Raw genomic sequence first — 25,572 nt, forward strand, 5'->3', positions numbered from 1 at the left:
TCTGCCAAATTGTCATGATTGCAAAAATGATTCCATTTTCTTGGCAGCGCTGAGTATTTGATGAGACTGATTTTTATTCACCCTTCCAAAGGTGGGGTTTTAAAGCAAAAAAAAAAAAAGAGTATTTGAACAAATTGCGCTTGTGTTGACTGGCAGCATTCATACTCTATAATGGAGCATTATTTGCCCGTTTTGAATACTGTAATGCACATCTTTCGGTCAAGCCTTTCTCTGGAAAATTGCTTTAACTTTTAAAGGGATGATGATTCACATCAGAGCAGGTCAATTTTACATTGTGCCATTATCCTCGAGCATTTTAACAAGCTATGGAATATGCTGGCTCTATTGAATAGTGATAATAAAAGACAAAAAAAAAAAAAAAAAAAAAAATACAGAATAAGAGTGGCGAGTTTAGGAAAATCGGTGATACTCGGCGTCCTCTTAATTGTCCACAATTTAATTAAACGTGTGATTAGGTTGGCAATAAATTTGATTTCTCAGCTACAAGACAGGCATCAGTTCCTAGTGTTAAATCATTTTAATGGAGATGACTGGCGGCCTTACAGCAGGTTTCTCCCCGGATGCAGGAACTTTTTTTTTCCGCCTATAAAATACTTGTCTTTTAAGAGAGACCTGCAACACCCGCTGATAAAGCAAGCTGTCATTTTTAATTAACCCCTCACCTGCACACACACACCCCCCCTCAACAAGTAAGCAAGGGACGAGGAGGAGGAGGGGGGGGGGCGTAAGGCATGGCCGCAAAGATTTTGGCTGGAGGTAAACAAACTCTGTTAGTTTATCAGTTACTCTCCGTCCCCACCCCCCACCCCCACCCCCCTTCCCCAACGTCTTCAGTGACAAGTGCAATTCAGACAACTCGTGAATAATCTAACCGCGCTCTCAGGCCCGTTTCTGGACTTCTTCACTAAACTTAATCCATCTGTGCCCCCCCCCCCGCATGAACACGATCACTTTACAATTTAAGGTGGAGCATATAACATCGCTGATATAACATGCAGCATGCACCGGCTATACACTGGTCTGATAAAGTCATCGGCGGCGTCGCTCGCATTGTTCAGGATAATTTGGACTCACAACAATTTCTCTATGACGTGTTGCGCATGATCTGAATATTGAAAATCAGAAGGGAAATCTGGCACTGCACAGAGGTGAGTGTCACCACAAACCGCAAACGCTTCGAAATGAGTGAAAAGCTTACCTCATGGAGAACTGACTTGTGAACTCAATTCTGCAATGAAAGGAGACATTGAGCCTTCGTGTGAGAATACATAAAAATAACTGTATGCATAAAAAAAAAACAAAAAAAAAAAAACATACCAAATCGTGTCTTGTATGACAGCCTGAGCAGAAGCTGCACAACAGATGATTGACGGCGGGGTTTTTGGTGTTTCTGTCTGCGGTCGCGTCTCTCATTGGCTGACTTCATCCCCCAGCCACGAATGCAGCTATTAGATTGGCTGCGCGTCCTCGCCAGCTGTACTTCAAAGAACACGCTCTCTACAACTAGGTAGTGTTGGGAGCTGCGAGCCAAGAGAGAAACCGTGTGACCCGAGTCAAACACGGTGAGTCCAGAATCAAACTGGAGCCGTAGGCTACAGCATTGAAATCGCGAACACCCTCACCACAGCACAGACCCTGGATATGGCTACGTCTATACTTGGGGTGAGTCTGACTTTGTGATTGTGCGCAAAAGTTGTGCGTAAAGTTGTTGTAGCCTGCTGTCCATGGCTAAAGCGAAAGTGTTAAATGCTTTCATGAACATGCATGCGTAGAAGTTTAAAGTTAAGATTTACTACTGTGTCATTTACTATTATTTATGTGTTTCGGTGGTTATATATTATTGTTAAATGTCGATAAAGCTTGGCGGCATCTTAACCAAGCCAGACCTGATCAAACTTTAGTGTTTTTGGTAATTTTTTTTTCCTCTTTGTTACAGCTGATATCTGGTAGTTAATATTTTGAGGAAGTTTATAAAAATGTTATATAGCACACATTACGCTTTATTTTTGTTATATGGGGGGTAAAACAGATAAAGTAGGCTAATGTAATTGGCTTCGTCTCTCTCCAAACAGTCTTTTCAGTTCAAATGACACGTTTTGAGAATTATAGTTGCTTTAATTCATTTGTTGCAGTTCTGGTTTGCTGTGAATCAGTCGTCTGCTCACCAACTATCCGGGTTAAACCACAATCTTTCAGCCGTATTTGTCGTTGCCTGTTTTAAGACCAACTTTTCTGTGCGCTTTTCAGGAAGAGCCACGGTTTGGAACTACACCTCTAGCTATGCTGGCTGCTACCTGCAACAAAATTGGCAACACCAGTCCTCTTACAACTTTACCTGACTCAAGCGCTTTCTCAAAAGGTGGATTTCATCCGTGGAAAAGATCCTCCTCCAGCTGCAACTTGGGATCCAGTCTGCCCGGTTTCACAGTAGCAACAAGCCGCGCGTCGACAGGACTAACACCGACCAGTGGCACAGGCAACAGCGCCTTTTGCTTAGCCTCCACCTCCCCGACCTCGTCTGCATTTTCCACAGAGTACAGCGGTCTGTTCTCCAACTCTGCCAGCGTCACATCCCAAGAGTCTGGACAGTCGGCTTTTATCTCCAAAGTCCACACATCAGCAGAGACTCTGTACCCGCGGGTGGGGATGGCGCACCCGTACGAGTCGTGGTACAAGTCCGGTTTCCACTCGACCATCTCTGGTGATGTTGCCAACGGAGCGTCCTCATGGTGGGACGTCCACACTAACCCCGGGTCGTGGCTCGATGTCCAAAATCCTGCAAGCACCCTCCAGACCTCGCTGCACTCCGGGACGCCGCAGGCCATCCACTCCCAGCTGAGTGGCTACAACCCGGACTTCTCCTCGCTGACCCACTCGGCGTTCAGCTCCACTGGAATCAGCCCCTCCGCGTCGCATCTTCTGTCCACCAGTCAGCACCTGTTAACGCAGGACGGTTTCAAAACAGTCATCCCCACTTACACAGACGCTTCTGCCGCCAACGCCATGATTTCTGGGGGCAGCTCAGGAATAAGTAGCTCCTCCAGGTCGTCCAGGCGGTACTCCGGCAGAGCAACATGTGACTGTCCGAACTGTCAGGAGGCTGAGCGGCTGGGACCCGCCGGGGCCAGTCTGCGGAGAAAGGGACTCCACAGCTGCCACATTCCCGGCTGCGGTAAAGTGTATGGAAAGACATCTCACCTCAAAGCGCATTTGAGATGGCACACCGGCGAGCGGCCTTTTGTCTGCAACTGGCTTTTCTGTGGCAAAAGGTTCACTCGGTCCGATGAGCTCCAGAGACACCTTCGCACCCACACCGGCGAGAAACGGTTTGCTTGCCCGGTGTGTAACAAGCGCTTTATGCGGAGTGATCATTTGAGCAAGCACATCAAAACGCACACGGCCGGTGGAGGAGGCAAAAAGGGCAGCGACAGTGACACCGACACCAGTAACCTGGAGACCCCGAGGTCCGAGTCCCCAGAACTCATTTTAGAGGGGGTGAATCCCAGAATCACTGTTAAGGATCCGTCTCCTCACGACGAGCCCTAATGAGGCTACACCCCCAAATCAAACCAGATTCAAAACTGCACAGCATTGAAAACGGGTCTTATCTGACAGACAATAAAGGAGAAAATATTTCAAGAAGCGATTGCAAAGTCTAAAAAAAATAAATAAAAATATATTCTCCACAGGCGTAACGAGTATTTCATCCGTAAATCCATCTAAAGAAACCACAGAGAGATTTACTGTAGGCCTTTGGAAATTTTTAGGGACAACTTGAAAATGAAATGGATGTTTGCTAAGGGTGCGCGAAACCTGTTGAACTTTGGTTGGACAGTGTGAGTTACATCTTGTATATTGACGACTAAACTATGTGTTATTTTCATGTAAATGTTAGGCTATGATTGTTTTATTCGTGTTGGTATCCTGGAAATCAGGGAGTTTACTTTCGACGCACTTTGTGGATATGTATGTACACAGCTTTTTCAACTTTGGTTAACCATTTTATTTCTTTGCTAAAAAATATATATATATAAATGTTTACCTGTATAAAGTCACACGTATAAGACTTTCATTTTATCGTAATTAAAACATCTTAAAAAAGGCTGTAATTGTGTGATGTAGATTTTATATTTTTTGTTTGATTATTCATTAGGCTTTAAATTGGAAAAAAAAGACAACATTTTATTTAATTTAGAAAATTATTTTTAAACCATGAGTTTTGTTCATGGGCGTTTTTCTTAAAATCACCTATAATACCTTGACTTTCACTATTTCCCCTATGGAATAAATCAATGTTTAATGCCCCGGAAAAGACATTTCATGCCTAAATGAAAATCTTGTTAAATGGTATTAATTATGACTTGGAGCACATCGCAGCCCCATGTGTCTTGTATTTGCGATTAGGGATTCGTGTCTTATCAAATATCTAATTAATCTCCGAGACATCTTTTGTTCAGTTTCACTTTATCGGGAGGTTTCCAAGGGGGTTTGATGACAAAGGTCCCTGAATATTTATTCTAATTGTCCAAATTAACTGCTTTCATTTGCATACCAATCGATGGACCGAGAATAAGGATATGGCTTCCTTCTCTTTGCCAGAAACCACATAGATGTTATGGGAACAGTTTTTTAAACTTCAGAAAAAGAAGGGGCAAAGAGTCACATGCAAATGTTGAATTTGAAATGGTCCTTGCTCCGCGCAAACAAATGGTGCCTGCATGTTATTTGAATATCAGTGGCCCCGTATTGAAAGGGTTCAAGGATGCTCTCTGACTTCTTTGTGCTTACCCAGTGCAGCGTCCGACTCTCAAAGAAAAAGCCGGGGAATAATTACAGCGTGAGTCCTAGACTTGGAATACGTCAGGGAAAAGCATCTCATCCAGACACCTCTTTTTTTTTTTTTTTTTCTTTTTTTTTTTTTGAAGAGGATGTTAAATTGACCAGAAGGCAATAGGGGGAAATTATTTTCATTTCCTTTTGTGCAAGAGCGGCTTCAAGGAAACGGCCAGATAGTGAAAACTATCACATTAGACTGCCAAAACACTAAAACACTAGCAGCAACACTTAAAGAAAAAAATGTTGAAATTTAAGCTTTTAGACAACACATTTAGTATTTCACGTGAATTTGTTTTTTGAGATCATATTTAATTGTGGATATAGGCTGTATATTCTTTTACATCAAACATTTTCTTCCGGTTTTGGAGGCTGAACGTGTCAAATAAAGTATATTACAATATTGGCAATATGGCAATATGGCCTAAAAATGTAAATAACACTGAAAAAATGTTCTGTATAGATGGTTTAAAATAGAAAAAGGCTATATTAGGCTACGACTACTACTACTACTACTAACAATATCCTATATAAATTTACCCACATCAAAATATAAAATACCAGTTCGAATTTAAAAAAAAAAAAAAAAAAAAACTGTGCAGCCTTACTTTATCTCCACGTTTTCACTGTTTACTTTTTCTTACTTTTTTAATATATATATTCTGTATTTACGCTGGGTGTTTGGACAAAAAAATCATTTATTTTGCTTGAGTTTGACGCCCGCAAAAACCATATGTCACATCTTTAGAGATATCGCGCATATGTCATGTTATTCAGGGAAACCGGGCGGAATTTTTCAGAACCATTATCCCAAAAAATATTATGCGCAAAAGTGTAATGATTTGCCATCAGGTGTCCAGAGCTTAAAGACAATTTTGTGGGAATACAACTCAATCAACTGACCACATCTTCATTTTCCATCTCATTTTTGACGCTGACATTTTTATTTCATCCATAGCAAATAAACGCATTAAACTGAGCGGCTTAAACATTTGATAAGAAAATAAAAGTCGTTATTTTGCAGGCGTCAACTGCCGATAAGCTTTACAGCTTTCAATGTCGATATTTCCCCAGAAAAGACACAATAACGAAAGGAGGATAAAAAACTGCAGCAACAGAAATAGTCTTTGTAGCAGCCAACTGACCATGAAAATGAGTCCAACATTTTCCCATCAACAGATCATAGCTGGAAATTGCTTCCAATGGTAATCAATTAATTTCGACCCTTTCATATAGTACAAGACAACACAAGAGTGCGATGAGCTGCATCTAGATATTTTCTGTCCACTGCTTCCCTCTACTGGAATAAAACGGAGACTCATATACACAATATCTCCAACTTGGTTTTTAAATAAGAGGGATTCTGTGTGAATGCAAAAAAAAAAAAAACCCAAAAACCCAAAACATTTAAAATTCAAAGCCTTTTCACATTTTGTTCATTGTTACTGTATGAAGGCAAAGAAAGCCTTAAAAAAAAAAAAAAAAAAAAAAAAAATGTCAGCGATGTCTTTTACCTCTGTCTTGGCTTCTCTCTCTTCTCTCCCTACTCCTACTCCTACTTCTTCCTCTACCCTCCCTCGCTTTCCCCCTTTCTCTGCTTCTGCTCCTCCCATCTGCTGTTCTGCCTTTCCTTCCATCTGTGCTACTCCTGTTCCTCTCACCATCTCCACTGCGCCGCCTGTCTTTACCTCTGTCCTCCCTGCTTCTCTCACGGCTCCTACTTCTGTCCAAACCAGACTTGGAGCTGCTAGGTCTCTGCCTGTCCCTGCTGTTGTGTCGCTTTCTCTCTTGACCTCCCTCCGACTTGATCTTGTTCTCTGGGCTGCGATTTCGACTCCTGCTCCTTCCCCTCTCTGTCCGCGTTTGTCTATAATCTCGGGACTCCTCTTCAGGCCGCCTCTGTCCTGTGTGAGGGCTCGGTGACCTGCTCCTGTGAGAGGAGGCCTTTCTCTGACTCTTGACTCGACGCTCACTCTTAGAGCTGTTATCCCGACAGGAATCTTTTTTCTTGTTCTTCTTTCTCTTTTGGCTCTTGAACTTGCCATGACTGCCTGAATCTGAGTCACTATCACTGCTGCTGCTGCTAGAGGAATCACTAGAGCTGCTACTACTTTCATGCTTTTTTGTGTGTTTTCTTTTGCTTTTCTTTTTCTGTTTTTTGCTCTTCTTTTTCTTGGCTGCCTTCTTCTCCTGGCGATCTAGTTTTCTGTAAAACAGCAACCAAACATTTGTTCAATGACCATTTTCCAACAAATCATCTGATATCTCCAATCTCCAATCCAATCCCTAATATTAGTAAAATAAATTTTATGAATCACATCAAGGTTTGAGGTGAATGTTAAAGGGCACATGAGGTTAAGTAAAAAAGTACCACATGAGAAAGGAGAGAAAATGTGATATCAAATTATATATAATTTTTAAATTTCTTTTTTTTTTTTTTTTTTTTTTAATATCTGATGTATAAGATCTTAAAATTTTATAACAAATATAAGACAACATCATGGTAACCTTGTAATTTGCCAGATCATTTAGCAGGGATTTCATTTCAACTGTATCAATATGACACTTAAAAAAATATTCACAACAAAAGGTAAAAAATATAATTACATTTTTGCTCAATAATCACAATGTAGCTCAATTCTTCTACGCTTTAGTACATAAAGAGTTGCTACATTTTTACCTGAGGAGCTTCTGTTTTTCCTTGGTTGATAGTGACTTCAGAAATTCTACCTCAGGATCGTCATCTTCATCGCTGGCTACATATTCCTATAAAAATACACAGCAAACTGAAATCAAAACAAATACCTCTGTCAAAAGCAAATCTCAGCAAACCTATACTTGATTACATCAGCTGAACACCTTTACACAATGAAAAATTTTGTATAATCAAATTTGTTCACTTGACTTATGTTGCTCTAATAACTGGCCACTTTGCAGCACTTACACATGCTAGGTATAGATATAGTTAGTCTTTTCTCTCTGAAGGGTAGAGTATGTGTGTGTGTTCATATATCGTCCTATGTGTGCAATGATGGGGGCGCGAGACAGACAATTACCTGCGATGGATCACAAACAGTAGCATTCCTACCAAGGACACATTTTTTCAGGGCAAACCCACTGTTTCGCATCTCCGCCATTAACTCTGAGGGGTGCATCGACGGACCTGTTAACACAAATCACAGCCTCAGAGTCCCATTGATGTCAAACCCATGCCAACCACTATCTCCACAGTGGGAATTTCAGGGGCGGCTTTGTTAACAGAATGGGACATCAAATCAACTCACTCCACTTCCGGCTGAGCAAATCATACAATATCATTCTCTGCCAAAGCAGCAGTTAGGGGAATCAGAATACACAATAATTACATTTTTTTCTTCCGGCACAGGAGGGGGACCATTACAGCACTCCACCATCAACACCATGCACTGACTGGACTCTCCCAGGGTAAACATTATTACTTTACTACTCAACTCACTGATTGCAGAACTCAGAATCAGCTCGAGACTGGGAGCTCCAGCTGAAACCTGAGGAGAGGTACAGTAGGTGTACCTGCTGTAAAGTCTGTGACAGACAAAAGCTAACCCACAGGCCTGGAATATCAAGCAGCACAGATATTCTGGATCCCTGTTCTTATTGTACACACATAAAATGATTCTACAGTTTTTGAACAGCACAACAAACAGCTTACATATTCAACAGAAATATGTATATATATTTGCAATGCAAGTTTTTGCAGGTAAAACGTATATATCAATTACACATATAATGATGCTACATCCTGTTTGATTCAAATATTTATGCACATGCTTATCTGCTGATGCCTATTTTAATTAATTACTTGTGTTTAATTCAATAACAAAAATAAAAACTGTATATGAAATTGTGTTTGTTTTTTTTGTTTGGTTATTTTTAAACATACATATCAAAGCATGTTAACATTCAATTACAGTGATAAAATTGCCACACATAAAACAAAAGACCTGCAGGGGGAAATGTTTAAAATTATATTTTACACAATTATTGTATGCACTCTACCTGCTGCCTCCTCTGAGGCCACAGAGCTGGCATTGATACCCGACAGCCCATAGAGAGGACACTCTCTGTCTGTGTTCACATGGCCCCATTTGTGACATTTGATGCATCTCACGTTGCGCACCTGTGAGGTTAACAAAAACAGACATTACTTGCTGTTGTCTCAATACTGGAAATGCATGTACAATAATTTTAACAAAAGCATACTCTTCATGATGTTTTTAAAAAATGACAACACCACCTAATAAAAGGGCAAAATACATTCCACTTTAAATTCAGGACAAGCTCTGGATTTATTTTTTGAAAATGCGTAATGTGTATTTTGTAATACAGTAGTTCACTATCTTGATCCATAAAACCAAATCAGTATCTACTCGCGTCCCCTAGTCACAGGTTAGGGCTGGAGTGCAAACATTTGTTGTAAACAATGTAACTAAAGTGTGACTTTTCCTTTTCAAACTGTTTTGTTTACAGGATCTGGAAGACATGAAAGTTACATGAATAAAAATCTGAAAAAAATAAAATAATTTTGCTAAATAGACATAGTATGTTTCATTTTGTTTCTTATTCCTTTAATCAACTTGTGATCCCCTCAGATATGTTATACCCCAGGTATGGAATCACTGGTGCAGTATATATTATTCAAATAAGTACAAATCATCATGTACCTGGATTCCAAACGGTTGATCCCTGATATTCATGTCATCTTTTGCATACCTGCATGAGAAAATGAAAGATACAAATAATACAAATTCTAGAAGAACATTGGCCAATATACCAGAAAATTATATTATGTATAAAATCAAGCACTTACTTCTCTCGAGGAGCCACCTTCTGCCACTCAAATTTGTACTCGTCTTCCCCCTCCTGACAAATGAAAAAATGTCATTATTATACTATTATTCATTCAGTATGTAAACATTTCTTGTTAAAAATGATTTGAAACCAAGTTCATTATTTTCTCTGCTTTACCTCTTTCGTTTCCTCTTCAGGACAGAAGACAGTTATGAAAAAAGAACAAGTATAAAAATTTTTAATAAAATCAATGCATTGTTTTCTTCATGAGCAAATGTTTGGAACTGGAAATAGTACTCAGTCGGGACCACAGATGCTTGGCTCAACTGATCATTTACCTTTGGATGCTCCAGGTGGAGCCTCGTACATGAAATTGAGGCCATTTTTCACACGATCATCCCCCATCAACAACCTAGATGTTAGAAACCAAGGTGATGAACTTTAATACATTTTTTTCATGGTGTTCTTCTGCATTTACAACATGTGAATTTAGAGGAAGTCTGAAGAAAATGTCCATTTCTCCACAGATGGAGCCGGCATTCAGTATGCATTTATCAGTAAACTAAAATACATCTTTACAACAAATCTTACATTAAGACAACAGTTTTAGTGAGGCACAACATATCATCCCGTATATTTATCTGACCTGTTGTTGTAAGTGTCCTGCTCTTTCAGGTAGGCCTGCATAAGGTCTTCTTGCTTTTTCTTCTCGAAACTCAGTTTCTGCTCTGCAATCCATACCTGTAAGATAAAGAGAAAAGGAGGATTATAGCACATATTCGCCCTACTTCTTCATGCAAGCTTCTCCTTGCCTGACACTCAAATAATTCCAAAAGACCTTTCAAACCATTTTTGTCCAATATATTTTATAGACCAAACATTTAATCGAGAGGGGAACAGCCACATTAGTCAGTAAAGATAAATCATTGTTACTTGCAGCCTTCAAGTACATTAATATTTTTTATTTCATTCATTTGTAAATTTGAAGGTGTATACATTTATATAACTGATATGTTAGGACTTAATCGATTCTCACCTGCAGATCCTTGGCTGCGCACATAGCTACTACTTCTAGACACAACACTTGCACGTACTGTATATCCAATTACTTTAACAATCAGCAGTGGGTTATGTAGCACAAAAATGCCAAGACACTAGATAATTGTATCAGTATTACCTTGATTTATACCGTCCAATTATGGACTATGAGCTCTCACTCATTAATCAGTGCAGAACAGTTCATTAGGTATGACTGGTCACTTTTTATTTTCGAATATTAAGCAATTTATGATTAAAAACTAAGATGTCTTGCTCGGATTATTAACACTGGCTCTCAAGAGACGAGTAAACTTAAGAAAGCTGAAGTGAATGTTATAAATTTAACTTCGCTACGACCAACAGCAGTCATAGCTATATTCAACTACACCGCCACACATGTCCCTTCTTGAATGGTTTTTCTACACTCGTGATTCATACAGAATAGAGACTCTAGACTGTGGTCAAATTCTCTATCAAGTAATTACAAAAGATCATGTTAGCTCTTGCTAACTAGCAACCGGGGCTAGCGCAAGCAATACACAGTGAGCATAGCTCGTTAGCTAATAGGCTAATCTGCTGTCTTAAAGTGTTAACCGTAGCTAGCACTCACCTTTTTGATATTTGACTTCGACGCAGGGTGAAAGTCTTTCTTGCACATGAAATTTGCAAACGATTTCCCCATGGCTGACGGCCTATAATGTTATCTAAATTGAAAACGTGATGTTAATTTTAGCTAACGGAGCCGTTAGCGAAGCTTCCTCCGCTTGTAAACAAACATGAAGATGGTTCTACATTGGGCAAAGGAGCGTTTATACCCTATGGTTTATACAGTCTATGATTTATATAGTCTATGGTTTATATAGTTTATGGTTTATATAGTCTATGAAGGAGGGCCAACCGGTGTACAGAATTAAATAAAGATTTTAACTGAATCTACGATGAGGTTTTTTTTTTTTTTTTTGCTTTATCCTTATGCCACATATATTATGTCACAACAATCACATAGCTGCTTTACTTAGAAAATGTGAATAAAAAAATGACATTGTTTGACTGATCATAATTAATAATAATAATTTTGCGCATGTAATTAAAGACGAATGAATCTGCTTCACAGACACATCTTGTCCATTGCGATTATGAAAACATCAGGATAAATTGTCATTTGCTATTTCTGTAAAAGTATTTCTTATGTGATCACAGAAACGTTAAATACAAAACAGATTTGTGTTGACCGTAAATATTAAAGGCCCTGTGAATGCCAGCGGCCATCGTGATTAATCTAGTATGGGAAATACAGGTTAAAATGTGTAAAAATACAAGCCGGCAACTGACTTTACTACGAACATCAAACGCACTTCATCCGGGTCACATGACTGCAGTGTTTCCGTGTCAGAGGGTGAACTGGTGGACCTGTTTGGAGACAGAGATGAGAATAGAAACTTACGCTGACAGTGACACAGGTAAGGATACCTTTTGTTACATGGCACTGCACACTGGCATGAAACCACACTGAACACTTATATTTAGCTCTAAACTTGAACTCACTGAGGTGGATATGTTAATGCAGTGGTTGCTTTTGCTAAGGTGGCCATGCTGTTTAAATGTCAGCATTAGACATAAGTGTGTTTATTTGTAACCTAGTCAGTCTAACCAGTGTCTCTGTTTGCTCTCAGTGAGTTTGTGATTCAGGATGCACCCATCCTCCTGTGACACCTTTGTGGCTCTGCCCCCCTCCACTGAGGGACAACGCATCATCTTTGGGAAAAACTCTGACAGGCCGTGTGATGAAGTCCAGGAAGTGGTGTATTTTCCACCCAGAGACTACAGTCCTGAGGAGAAGGTTGAGGTATGTGAGACAGACAGCCTGTTATTGCCCTCCAACCTCCAGTTTCCCACAGTGTCTGTTCCTTGGTGAACGAGCCATTAGATAACCATTAACAGACTTTGCCCTGTGTTTTGTTTGTCTCTGCAGTGCACATACATAGAGATTGAGCAGGTTGCCCACACTTACGCAGTTGTGTTGAGCAAACCAGCATGGCTGTGGGGGGCAGAGATGGGCGCGAATGAGCATCAAGTGTGTATTGGGAATGAGGCAGTGTGGGGCAGAGAGAGTGCTGATGGCGACGAGGCTCTTCTTGGCATGGATCTTGTCAGGTAAACCCTCTGCAAACAGAGTTGTCTGTATTTCCAAGCTTCTGAGTCGCCAAACTGTGCTCATCTCGTGGTGCAAAGGGAAACTTAATGACATAGTATCAGCAATAAACAATTTTTTTTTTTTTTTCTTCAGCTTGCTTTTGTCAATTCAGAATAAATTTGTGAGAAACACTCATAGACAAAACATGAATCTGTTACCCTGCAATTTCACAGGCTTGGACTCGAGAGAGCCGACACAGCTGAGAAAGCGGTGAATGTAATTACTGAGCTGCTGGAGAAATATGGTCAGGGAGGATCTTGCATGGAGGATGAGTGTGGCTTCACCTACCACAACAGCTTCCTAATCTCAGACAGGAAGGAGGCATGGCTGCTGGAAACATCAGGGAAGTACTGGGCTGCAGAAAGAGTGGAGGGTAAGAAAAAGAACATTAAGAATGGGCACCTATTTGTTCTTCCCCTGCAATGGAAGGAGATTATTGTTTAACCTGCAGTTACTGAAATCATAAGTGAAAACCACAAACAAATACAAGCCTTCCTAAACCGTCAGTAGCTTTATGCACAGCCCATGTTCAGAAGAAGAAAAGTGAGGAAATGAAATGTGCTATAACTTCACTATAAAGTTAATGTGGGATGCTTACATTTTTAGTAAGTAAAGCTTGGTACTTTGTCAGGAAAAGCCCCGGAAAGTTTAAAACCCACCAGACAAATTATATTACTTTATCACTGACAAACTGGCATCTGTGTATATATCATCCATTACACAAATGGCATGAAGTTGCAGTACAAAATGCCAAATATACTGTATGTTTGAGGTAGTTCAGACAGCGTCTCCATTACACAGTGTGACCACTAGAGAGCGCTGGCAGGTTTAGTTCTCAACTGTAAAATGTCCCACTGAGTACATACCTTGGTCACAATTTTTTTTAACAACCAAATTTAAGGGATTTCTAATCCTCAGACTTGTTAATGGCATCTGCCTTGAAAACACAGTATCTGTCAGGATACAGCAGCATTTACAGTTTTTCACTCTTCTGCATTTAAGGGCTACCTTCCTTTTGTTTTTGTTACTGCAGTCATAACTGAAATCACCTTAAAACAGCCTTGCAAGACTAGGAAGTAGTAGTTTTTTCATAACACACAGCACTGCCTGTTGTTGAATAATGGCATTACATGCATTGTAGCGGTATGTTTTCATTTTGATGCCTAATATGTTTTAAACATTTCTAGCTGGTTATCGCAACATCTCCAACCAGTATGGCATAACAACCAAGATAGACAAGGAACATCCAGAGATGAGGGAATATGCACGAAGCAAAGGCTGGTGGGATGGAAAGTCTGAGTTCAACTTTGCTACAGTCTACTCCTTTATGACTACTGCCAGAATAGAAGCCTCTGGGAGCCGATACTGTGAGGGGAAAGCGCTGTTGGAAAAGAGCAACGGTTAGTTAATGCGCACTTTATGGTGAAAATGTGAGACTGTAAAAAAGGTTACATGATTTCTACCACTGTTTATGCATGTGCTGATTTTATTTCCTCAAGGCCACATCACAGCTGAGACAATGATGGATATCCTGAGGGATAAAGATAGTGGCATCAACATGGAAGGCATGTTCATGACTACGGGAAGTATGGTGTCTGTGATTCCAACAAATCCTGCTCTGCCAGGGGTTCACTATTTTACAGCAACTCCAGACCCTGAAAGGTAAAGAACCTTGTCTCACTTCAGCTGGTAAAGCATCCTTTAAATTCTTTTTCACTACAGTTTTTGGTAAATTAATTTACAAAGTGGTTCTTAACAGGTCTTTATTCAAGCCGTTCATCTTTGTGAAACATACTAATCAGCTGAAGCAGACAACTTCTCCCAGTTATGGTTCTAATGACCCTGTAAAGAAGACACCCCGCTTCCAGAGCAAGCCTGATCGCAAACATGAGCTGTTTGTCAAGCATGAATTGATGGCTGCCATCATTGACACTTACAAGGTTTAACAATTTAATTCAAGCCTGCTCTTCACCTAAAATTGTCATTTGGTTTAACGTGGCAAAATGTAATGATACATTTTCTTTTTTTGGTTTGTTTGTCTGTCTGTAGGACAGAGGAAAGAAGATCACAGAAAGTATGAGGCAGCTAGAAAAGGAGAAGATGACAGAGATGGAGAAGTGTCTTTCAGAAGGTGTTGAGGAGCCTGACTTTTTGGCAAATCTGTTCCCAGACTCTGTCAAGGAGGAGATGGCTGCGTACAGCAAAAGCTGAGAGGACTGCAACTTGTTGGAGCCACAAATCAGGTCTCCAGGGTGAAAGTAACAGTAGCTGTCGCTGCAGTTTGTTCACCTTTTAGTTGGGTACAAGTACAAACATGCTTGCATTAAAAAAAAAAAAAAAAAAAAAAAATCAGTAAATCAGAACATAACTTAACATTAATTAACATCATTGTATAAAAAATGAAGCAGCCCAGGATTTTCCGCAGTAAAATGTTGTGGAGGATGGACTAACTATTCTTGTTTCATTTATGTATAGAATCCTTGATCGGAAATACCGAAATATATTCATTATATGATACATGATTTTAGGGTTCAGCTGTGAAATGTATTCATAAATATGCAGCCTTTGAAAACAGAAATTGTGTTTTACTCATTGTATTAAAGTATTGTATTAAAAAGATCAACAGTTTTTTTCACACATTTTTTATTACACAAATAAGCACAAATCTTTGCATTTAAAGAAAAAAGTTTTGCAACTATATTATTACATACCTGAGAAAAATTTTGAATTACAGCAGCTTCTACCATATTGACTTTCATGAGGCTTCCAAGTTCATTATGTTCTACATCCTAAAGTAAGCATGTGCATTAACATTTAGACCTGACACTTCTTCAGGTATTCTCTCTGTGGGCCTTGCTCTCACATAATGGTCAGGACTTATGAATGACAAGGCTTTTTTTTTTTTTTTTCCAACATACAGTTTGCTTTAGTTGTCATTAAAAATAATATTAAAACAATTATAACATTTTCAAACTGGCCAGTAGTTTGGTGTATACTGCTCACATAGTCCCGGTAAACAGTGTAATCACTCTTCTACATCAGTGTCAAGTCACAGAGCTGCAGGTAGCCGAGGCGACAATACTTCTGCTTCATGCTACATTACCAGTTAACTTACTGGTGAAAGTAATTTAATTATAGATTAAACTGGCAACAAACAAACCATAACAAATGGATAGAGATTTAGCCACATCTTCCCTTCTTTCCTTTGGCAAGTAGTTTTGACAGAAGAATGAAAATACAATCCAAGGTGCATTAATACAACAAATGTGTTCACTGGATGAGTGTCAGTTTTTGCTTTCACCTCTAATTTGATATATTAGGGCACCTTTTTGTGTATTAATTCTCACATAATGGCATAAAATAAATCTACTCCAAGTTCAAGTGCATGCATTTACTGCATAAAAAATACACCAGTCAACCCCTAAGGATTAGAAATGCCTGCTATTTAAAAATGTATGTCAGAAGAAGACATTGTAACCCTTATTTTTGTACTATCTAGTAGTCCTGTCAGTCATGTTAACATTTTACCAAACAGCTTCATTGCAGATTGAATGACACAGTGACATCACTACAAAAGTCAATCAGGAACATGGACAGACATGTCAATAAACCACCAGTGTACAAGGAGAAACTGGAACATCTTAATGTTATTGCCCAACTGTCTGCTCTGGACACTGGTTAGAATTTGAAGACTGACTTCCTGATTAAACTCTAACACACTGTACTAAGTGAGAGATCCTTGTGTAGATTTTCTACACAAGAGATTATAACTGACACTTCTGCTAGTGCCACTTTTAGTTTAAACTCAAAATAAATGGTTTTGCTCTAACTGTTAAACAAGCTGTTTACTGTGTATTTATCATCATCTGACAGCTCTTGTTCCTGCCCTTATTGACCGTCAATGGTGCTACAATTCCATATCTCAGGAATTAAACTAGTGAGTGAATTATCAAATGTAAAAATGCAAAAGTGAGACTGATGCGTTAAAAAAATTTCCCTATACATTGTTCTACGTACATGTCGTACATGTACATTGCTAATTCCCTTTAAGACCAACTCCACACAATGCATAGTGCCATGGCCTTTTAGTTTGATGCTTCAAGTCTGCTGTGCCTCTGAACACACCTATCACGGTCAGGTGTGGTCTGTTCCAACGTCCAACTGTGATGTTGTTCTGCACAATAGAGCACCACAAAGTGCTGTACTGTACAGGGTGTGGACAAGAGCATGGCAGAGAAAAACATTTTTAATATGGGTGCCAGTACTTGTTACTCCTGTTAAACCACCTCAGGATGTACTGGGCAGTTATTCTCTTATGAACTGAATTGTCATTTACCTTTGGGATTAAAAAACTGTCAACATGAACCTTTTTCCCTTATGTCATGAAGCGGTAATAAAGGCGACTGTCTTGGAAGCTGTATTCCTGCTTGATGTGCTGGAGCACACCACCCTGCTGTAAACGCGTCCCATAGAGTACAGCCTCACCATGGTCCTGAGCCAAGCCCACCTGCTGAAGCCACTCCACAAGTTCACAGCCAAGAAAACAGTCCACCATAGTCCTCTTTCCACACCTGAAAGTCAAAAGAAGCATTCACCCAAAGGTATATTGAATTTTCTTTATGGGTAGCCAAGGAAGTAGAGGAGAGGTGGACAGAGCCCATAGAGAATGATTTTTGAAGTGTTGTGGTTTGTGAATTACTGTAAGCACACAACAGGGAATATGTTTATTTAAGACACTTTCTCATTAACAGCCGACCAGAGTAGTAGTGAGTATGACTATGTGCTCTCACCTTCTCTTTTTAACAATGTCATGAAAACACTGGTCTTTGTGGTATTTGGTGAACTGGGTGCAGGTCATCCTGACATCTTCTGGTAAATCACTCTGCAGCTGCTCTTCTTGCTTCTTTCCATACCACAGACTGTATAACCTAAAGACCAGTCACAAAAATGACACATTATACCATTTAGTGTAGTATACACTATATACAACACATAGTATATTGTGTGTTTAAAAAATTTCAAATGTTCTTCACTGTGTCAGGGTCATTTACCTCTTCTTAAATGGTACTATAATCAAATGCTTGTCCAGCCCAAACAGAGCGAAGGAGAGAAAACCCTGGCAACAGAAAACACGTCATGATACTGGTACAGTGTGACAATAATATACTGAAAATCTTGGTACTACATTATTTGAGCCTCACCTGTCCATAGTTGGCCACAGCACAGAAGAACTGCAGCTCCAAGTAGAGTCTACCAGGAATGCGGTTAAAGAGCAACCACAAGCAGCTGGACAGGTTCTGTGATAACAGCAAGAAAGAGGGATTTTAGTTGTTTAGATTTTTAGGTTTGAGATACTGAACTAGCAAATCAGATCAGTACACAGTGATCTGCCTTAACAGTTGTGTCTGAATACATTTTTCAAAAAAAAACAAAAAAAAAACCCAAAAAGCCCCATAAAACCATAGGCTGCAAGATTTAACAGTATTTCTATTGAGTCTTATTTAATGTTTTTTTTTATCTTTTATTTAATGGGTTTTCTGAATGGGTTTCTTTTGAGTAGTCTTCCTCTGACACTGACAGGAGGCAGAAATTACACAGCTCAGCCATTTGTGTCTGATTTGGTTTGTGATGCACTAAATATAATAATGCAGGCAGAAAGGGTGACTTCATGTGTAGAAGTGAAAGGTGGTGCTTTACTCACAGCAAGCAAGCTGACAGTCAGCAGCAGACATAAGAGCACATGACGGGCCACTTGTCTGTCTGCTACCTGTTGGAACTCTTCCACTTGGACAAGCAGGCAGTCTGTTGACTCACACCTATTCTCACACTGACCTGTGGAGGGGGGGCAGAACAGAGATTTAAAATATTGAATCTTAGGAAGGAAACAGAAAAGCAGTATATTCTTTAAACATAAACCATATGATTATTACCACCATAAATTATTATGGTTGTTGTGTGCTGATATGAATGAAAATGCATGTCATTTGCTTATAAATAAAATACCTGCGAGTGCGGTTGGTGGTGTGTCGTTCATATTTGTGCTGATGATCATGTCCGGCATGGGCTGGGGTTGTGCACAGTCACATATGAGGCATGCTAGTAACAAAGAGACAAAAGTGAAAATGGCTACACCAGGGGCAGAGAGCTGATGCGATATGTAAGTAATTCAATAAACTAAGTGATACAACAGTAAAGCAGAGGAATTCAATACATGCAGTTTCACATTTCACGTTTTCTACCCATCTGAGTGAAAATGCAAAACTCATCTTGAGTTAACAAATGTTTTCATGCAACTTCATTTAGGACCAACTTTACCTTTGTGGTTTTATTCTATTTGTCATTTACTTAGTTTTTATTAATATATTTACAATGATTGTGCTGTTGTAAGACATTGGAATCGTCTTATACTCCTATAACTAAATATCCTACCAATCACACTCATGTGATGAAAATTGAAGTATTTCTCTTCAGCACTTTTCCTACTTTGCTTCTATTAGTTGTCATTACTCGCGCTGTTACTGTCTCAAGTTAACCACTTATTTACTGACATTCCTTTCTTGACATCTCCTTTCAAAGTAACACAAACTTTAGCCATGGAGGCTCAATTACAAGTCAAAGTCATGGGACATGTTTTCAACAGCTTCATTTCTGGGAAGTTATGGGTTCAGTAATGCATTATTCATTTTAAATAGGGAACTGCACTTATCAGGACTTCAGTGTTTCCTCCAGATAATGACACCCAACACGTTTTCTTCCTGTTAACATTTCAGTGTTTACTTCGCAATTTTGTAATTGGAGAGGCTTTTTTATGCCTCCGCACTGGTAACAGCAAGAGCCAGAGGCATATTGTTTTTCATTTGTCCATCCGTACATACGTGGACATGATATATCAGTAATGCCTTCATCAAATTTGACACAAATGTCCACTTGGACTCAAGGATGAACTGATTAGACTTTGGTGGTCAAAGGTCACGGTCACAGTGACCTCACAAAACACGTTTTAACCATTACTCAAGACTTCACACAGTAATTATGACAAAATTGAACACAAATACTTAATATTCTATATAACTCTGGATAAGAAGATGTAATCTGAAAGAAGTTGGAGTGGTGGAGGCAACTGCGAGGCGGTAATTCTAGTTCTACTCATGTAATTGAAAAATACCATTTTAGATGTGAGAACTGCCTTTATACCGTATGTTTCAGTTATTGTCTTGTGCTGTAATTTTAATTAGCAAACTATTGCACTTGGCTCATCCAAGTGAAACATAAATGATAAGTTCATAAAATTGAGTTTTCAATCCGAGTTCCCCGTTTACCATAAGGGAAAGTACCTCTGTTGAGATCTCCTGGTGGATTGAATGGCTCAACCACAGTCTGGTTTTCTGCTTCAGCCTCAGTCACAAGATCCTCTCCAGTGCCAAAGGAAGAGTCATTCTGGGCCCAGCTTCCTCTACTGAGACACACAAGCGAACCCCCCCCCAGCAGTATGCTCAAGGCGACTACAACTATGGTGCAGATTATCTGTCAACACACACAAACACAGTATTCACACTTCAGTATGCAGACAGTAATTCTCAGCTGGTTACACAACAGATCAGAGGACAGGGAAATAATTGCCATTCATGTTGTTACCTGTGGTTTACCATAAAAGAACAATGAGTCAATCGTGCCAGACATTTTTTCCCCAGATATGAGCAGGACAGCAGTTACCAAGGCTGGAATCCTGTTAATACAGAGACAAAATTTACAGAAAAATCACTGACAGTATCAAAAAGTAAAACATAAACCAGCTCAGTGACACTGAATTGTACATGAAATTTACAGGAATGTTTGTTTTATCATTTACATTCAATTGAGGTGTCAGCAGCCCTGTGTAAAACCTCCCACAGATCCAAGTTTTAGCCAGTATCTGTTTACACATATAAATCTAAGCTTAATTGTCCAACATGTGAATTCTACATGAGGGCTTATACTGTGGTTGTAGGTCAAACCCTTTAGTGAACCAGACAAACAAGTGTAGTTTCATTTCTGTTTTAACTCTTCTACAAAGTGACTCACCCCCAGCCTGCAATGACCAACACACCCGGTGTAACTCTCAGATCCTCAAAGCTTTTCACAAGCACAAGTGAGAGTGCTATTAAACCTAAAACAAAATATGCATTACAACATTAGCAATCAAACTTCATATATTAGAACTCATCTGGATAACATAATACAGCTTAATGTGAGGCTAATGTCAGTGGATGGGTGTGTTCATACACAACATACCTGGCCACACAAAAGTACTGTAGAGTGAGGTACATAACAATGTGAAAGTCAGGACCTGCCCGATGAAGTTGTCTCCCTTCACCACAAAGTTCCACAGGATCATCCCAATACAAGTCAGAAACTAGAAACCATACCATAACAAATATTGGGATTTACTGACGTGAAGTTATATTTTCCATAAAAAAAAAAAAAACAAATGAAGAAACCAGTTTATAGAGTATGTCCATGTGTGTTCACCTGTGCCAACAAAAGGTTGACAGTGAACATGTGAGGTAGCCTCTTGAATTTCTTGCTTAAAAACATGACAGCAATTGTCCACACCTGCCAGAGAAGACACAAATTATTCATGTTTACCAACACAAAGACTTTAAGAAGCAGAAACAAAGAAGAAGAAGAATTAAAGTATAGGATACTGCAGAATACAAACACAAATCATTACTGCATAGATTATTATTGTTTATATACAGGTTTCTTAAAAGATACACTAAAAGTGAGAAAATGAGGAAGTAGGTCTGTAAGCCAGTGAAGCATTCGCTAACACATCCTCTTAAATGACAGAGTCTTTTTATGTTATACAGTGTTACAAACATTCAGTAAGCCATATATTTGTATTTTCCCTTTACTTGTGTGAAACGACACAACAATATAAACTAGCAACACTGAACTGTGTCAAAAGGAATCGTCTGACTTAAGTCATGACAGGCCGAACTGCTTTCGGTTATAAAGTGAAACATGTTCCAACAAATTCTTTATGAAGCTATTTTAACCTCACTTCACCGCAGTTTCCACATACTGAAGTGAAACAGAGTAGACAAAAGAATCAGATGATGGAAAGTCAGTTCTATAAGTTATAAAAGATTATCCAACAACAAGGTCACAATCAAGTGACCAGTTGTGACTCACCAGTGCAACTAAGCTGACTATGCTTATGTTAAAGCTGACATTCTGCAGTGCATTCATCAAAAACTGAGGATCCTTCCAGCGCATTGTAAGTAGCCAGGCAGAAACATACATTATTGGAGCTGAGAGAAAAGTGCTGATCACCATACCAGAGGTTACCTGTGAGGGAGAAGGACAGAAAAATATGTACAATGAGTTACAAAGAAAAAACACAAAAGTACAGTATCTGAAGGGCAGATAGAAGGTTGGCTGGTAGAAACTGTAAAGAACTCACAACTTCTAGCTCTGCGTTATAATAGACAGCATATATAGCCACACTTGGTGCAGTAGGAAACACTCCATAAAGAAAGGCATAATTGGAGAGGCTTGAGTGGTTCGAAGTGCTGGTGTTGCTGTTGTCCAACAGATCCACCATGTCCTTACAAATCAGGGGCATTAGCAACCTGAAAGTCAAATCAACAGACTGGTGTTATGTACCATTATTTGAGGGCTTAGTTCACACTATGCTGTGAAATGCTGTTAAAATATTTACATGCACTAGCTATTATCATGCTACACTCTCCTAACAGCTCCTAACATGTCATCCATTTGGTAAAAGGCTCGTGGTCTGAGAAAGGTCTGAATCATCCAAACCATCAGCACAAAGCACACGTTGGGAGCACTTAACAAAGCTCTAACTTGCTGACTCTCTCTATACTGCTAAAGGATGTCTCATTATAACAAAGCAAGGCCATCTGATTACACAAGGTCATCTCTGGTACAAAAGGACCATGAGGTGAAGACGTTAGTGTTTTCCACTCACAGTTTTGCAGTAATGAGTAATATCAGTGTAACAACTGTGGATCTGGTCAGTTTCCTTAACTGTCCCACCATGGACAGACCCAAGTAGAAGAGAGCTGCTCCCCCGAAAGAGTTGGCCAAGCCATCCACAAATTCAGCCATGAAGGCAGGAATTGTCTGGTGCAGGACAAAGTGGGCGATGATGCCGATGACAACCATGAATACGATAGGGTTCTTTAAGACCTGTAAAACTACAAGTCCCACTATCATAAGTTTGCTCTGCTGGTGGTTTCCCTCATCCTTCCACTTCTGGACCTCACAGAAGGCAAAGCCGATGGGATTTAGAAGCATTAGGGAGACAGGTGCAACCAGGTAGATGTACTGAAGGTACTCTGGGTATGTGCTCTTGTAAAGGGCTTCAACTGTGGATAAAGATAAGGACAAATGGTTCAGTATGTTGGGATGAGGTGCAGCTGCAGTGAAGAGGGTCATGAACAAAAACACAACTCCTCATGAATCAGACTTTTGATATATTTCACACTAAAAGGTTGAATACATAAAAATCTGGACAAACATGCAGTTGGTTTACACATGCACAAGCTTTACACATAAGGCTCCTGGGCCGTCATTTACCAACACTTGTAGAGAAAGGGGCCTTAAATCACTCCCTCAAATAATTACTGACTGAGTCATGATTGCATCATACCTGCCTTTATAAACCAAAACATAAAAACTACCCTGCCAATGTACACCAAGTCTCACATGAACAAATAGCCTCAAGGTCTGCAGATGCTTAGATCTGAACTGGTCTCCATAGGAGCTTGAGTATGAAGAGCTAACTCGGTAGAGACTCCAGCAGCAGAGCAATAGTTCAGTCAGTGAAGTGAAAGCAAAAAAAACATCCTTACTGGAAATGTCAATACTGGGCCAGTTCTTCAGTCATGCTTACGTGGGTTTGTTTTTATTTAATTTGATAACAGCCTGAGAAAACTATTGGAGCCCTAAAAGCATGTAAACAGACTATGAACACAGCAACATTCCTGTCTTTTTCCATTTCAGTCACTGGGAGCTGTGTGTAAGCAGGATCAGAGGCATGCTTATATTTATGCAGAACCTTATGTTTATTATACTCATTTTTAGGGAATATTTCTGTCTGAATGTGATGTTGATAAATGAGGGCCCTGAAAACAGTGATATCAAATTTGTTATACTAAGGTACTTTCCACTGTAACAAATGGATAAAGACAGCATGATTACAGCTGCAGCAGAGAATGAAAGGCACTGTGGGTGCGAGGCTTTACAGCATGACACTTACCAATAGGATATCCCAAAGCAAAGTCATTGCTCTGTGTGGCAAATATTGAGAAGAGCCCGGCCTTGCTGTAGCGACTCTCAGGACTGGCCACTATCAGTGTGAGTGCGCAGACTATGAAAAACACGGACACTTTGGCAATGAGGATGCTCCAGAGAAACGGCCAGATGACATTACCGAAGTCCAGCAGCACCATGTTCTTGAACAGCAGGGCGGGGAGGGCAAACTTGGACACAAAGTTCCCCAGTCCTTTGGCCTGTGTGGAGGTGATGATGTTTGCCCTCCCGGCGATGTATCCACACAGGATTATCCCAAAACACTCCAAGAGAGCCGGGAAGAGCTTGTCGATGGACATCGCGGCCGAGAGAGCAGCAGAGTCCGGGGCGTCCTCCTCCTCCTCAGACGAAAAGTTGAAGCCCGGCGTCTCCATCCTGCCGATCCTCTCTCTACTGGCGGATTATTGCGGCTGGTTTGCGGCCATGTCACCGTCAAGGCCACCGCTGCTCGGCTCTGTCGAGATAGCGCAACAGGGGCGATAAGGTTAAAGGAGGAGTTAAAGCCGTGGACAGGGCTGGTTCAAAGGTAGCCAGGTCGCCGATGACTTCTCATTGCGGTGGAAATGGCTCCTTTCAGAGCGGCTGTGAAGTCGATTTCATACAGCTAACAAGCATTTCAATACAAATAAAGTCACCCTCACCTCTCTGACAGCGGGCGTGTCCTCTTGTGAACCATGTGTCTCCGGCGGTGGGACAAGCTAACAGTTAGCCGGCTGGCTAGCGTTAAGCTGCGGACAAGACCTGACCGTCAGTCCGTGGGTCCGCTCACATGACTGCGAGCTGCACTGTTGATATCTGGTCTCACAATGCGGCCACTTTGGTTCCCACCCCCCACAAAAAAAAAAAAAAAAAAAAAAAACTTTCGTAATCCGCTACTCGTCGACACAACTTCACCAATGGTTGTTTTCAAAGCTGGGGGGGCAGAGGGCGGAGTTCATCCCAGGACCTGCCCGCTTCACGGTGCACATGTGCGCCGCGTTTCGTAATCAGTCACAATAAGTTATGTAATTGTTTTGACAGTATGATTTGGGCAGATTGCCTTTACTGTATCCTCCAGGAGCTGCGTGTTTGTGTCCCTCCGAGACGTGAGGAAGATGTGCCCGGGAGCTGCCTTCATTTGTTTTCCACCTGTAATCTTGTCGACACTGTTAATCCACTTTGTTGTTGTGTTCTGCACAGGGAGAGAATAAACTGCACCTCGCTATGTTTTCATACTGAGGAAGTCAGACAAGCTGGAAGTGGTCACTGAAAGTCAGTCATGCAGCACTTGACAGAAGTATTGAAGAAAAAAGTGCAACACGACACAAAAATCGAGCTGTTCACACACAATTATACAATTT

General features: G+C 40.2%; 4 protein-coding genes and 1 long non-coding RNA gene across 5 annotated transcripts; 2 read left to right on the top strand and 3 right to left on the bottom strand.

Annotated features, from left to right (window-relative positions):
- The first annotated feature begins 1,009 nt into the window (after positions 1-1,009).
- sp9 (sp9 transcription factor) lies at positions 1,010-4,125 on the top strand. Its single transcript, XM_071474872.1, has 2 exons — positions 1,010-1,683; positions 2,269-4,125. The coding sequence occupies exons 1-2, from the start codon at positions 1,663-1,665 to the stop codon at positions 3,565-3,567; spliced, it is 1,320 nt and encodes a 439-aa protein (XP_071330973.1). The 5' UTR covers positions 1,010-1,662; the 3' UTR covers positions 3,568-4,125.
- Positions 4,126-5,145: 1,020 nt separating this feature from the next.
- Positions 5,146-11,533, bottom strand: cir1 (corepressor interacting with RBPJ, CIR1). The gene is made up of 10 exons (XM_071474870.1): positions 11,330-11,533; positions 10,328-10,422; positions 10,020-10,093; positions 9,859-9,872; positions 9,701-9,753; positions 9,555-9,603; positions 8,890-9,010; positions 7,911-8,017; positions 7,535-7,620; positions 5,146-7,060 (listed from the first exon to the last, which is right to left on the bottom strand). Exons 1-10 carry the CDS (start codon positions 11,399-11,401, stop codon positions 6,352-6,354), a joined length of 1,380 nt encoding a protein of 459 aa, XP_071330971.1. The 5' UTR covers positions 11,402-11,533; the 3' UTR covers positions 5,146-6,351.
- Positions 11,534-12,028: 495 nt separating this feature from the next.
- On the top strand, positions 12,029-15,541 carry scrn3 (secernin 3). The gene is made up of 8 exons (XM_071474873.1): positions 12,029-12,179; positions 12,393-12,565; positions 12,692-12,873; positions 13,087-13,286; positions 14,101-14,313; positions 14,413-14,575; positions 14,673-14,853; positions 14,963-15,541. Exons 2-8 carry the CDS (start codon positions 12,410-12,412, stop codon positions 15,122-15,124), a joined length of 1,257 nt encoding a protein of 418 aa, XP_071330974.1. The 5' UTR covers positions 12,029-12,179; positions 12,393-12,409; the 3' UTR covers positions 15,125-15,541.
- A 1,627-nt stretch (positions 15,542-17,168) lies between these two features.
- gpr155a (G protein-coupled receptor 155a) lies at positions 17,169-25,159 on the bottom strand. The gene is made up of 16 exons (XM_071474869.1): positions 24,874-25,159; positions 24,180-24,686; positions 22,887-23,286; positions 22,359-22,527; positions 22,088-22,243; positions 21,422-21,505; positions 21,185-21,305; positions 20,975-21,059; positions 20,549-20,639; positions 20,248-20,437; positions 18,917-19,009; positions 18,615-18,745; positions 18,115-18,210; positions 17,965-18,029; positions 17,704-17,841; positions 17,169-17,484 (listed from the first exon to the last, which is right to left on the bottom strand). Exons 2-16 carry the CDS (start codon positions 24,604-24,606, stop codon positions 17,289-17,291), a joined length of 2,442 nt encoding a protein of 813 aa, XP_071330970.1. The 5' UTR covers positions 24,607-24,686; positions 24,874-25,159; the 3' UTR covers positions 17,169-17,288.
- On the bottom strand, positions 23,379-24,167 carry LOC139618844 (uncharacterized). The gene is made up of 2 exons (XR_011689857.1): positions 23,705-24,167; positions 23,379-23,663 (listed from the first exon to the last, which is right to left on the bottom strand). It is a non-coding gene; the product is annotated as an uncharacterized lncRNA (long non-coding RNA).
- Positions 25,160-25,572: the final 413 nt, after the last annotated feature.

The sequence above is a fragment of the Trachinotus anak genome, unplaced genomic scaffold, assembly GCF_046630095.1.
Source record: "Trachinotus anak isolate AG129_WGS33_773 ecotype Australia unplaced genomic scaffold, CSIRO_AGI_Tana_v1 ptg000001l, whole genome shotgun sequence".
NCBI classification, from domain to species: domain Eukaryota; kingdom Metazoa; phylum Chordata; class Actinopteri; order Carangiformes; family Carangidae; genus Trachinotus; species Trachinotus anak.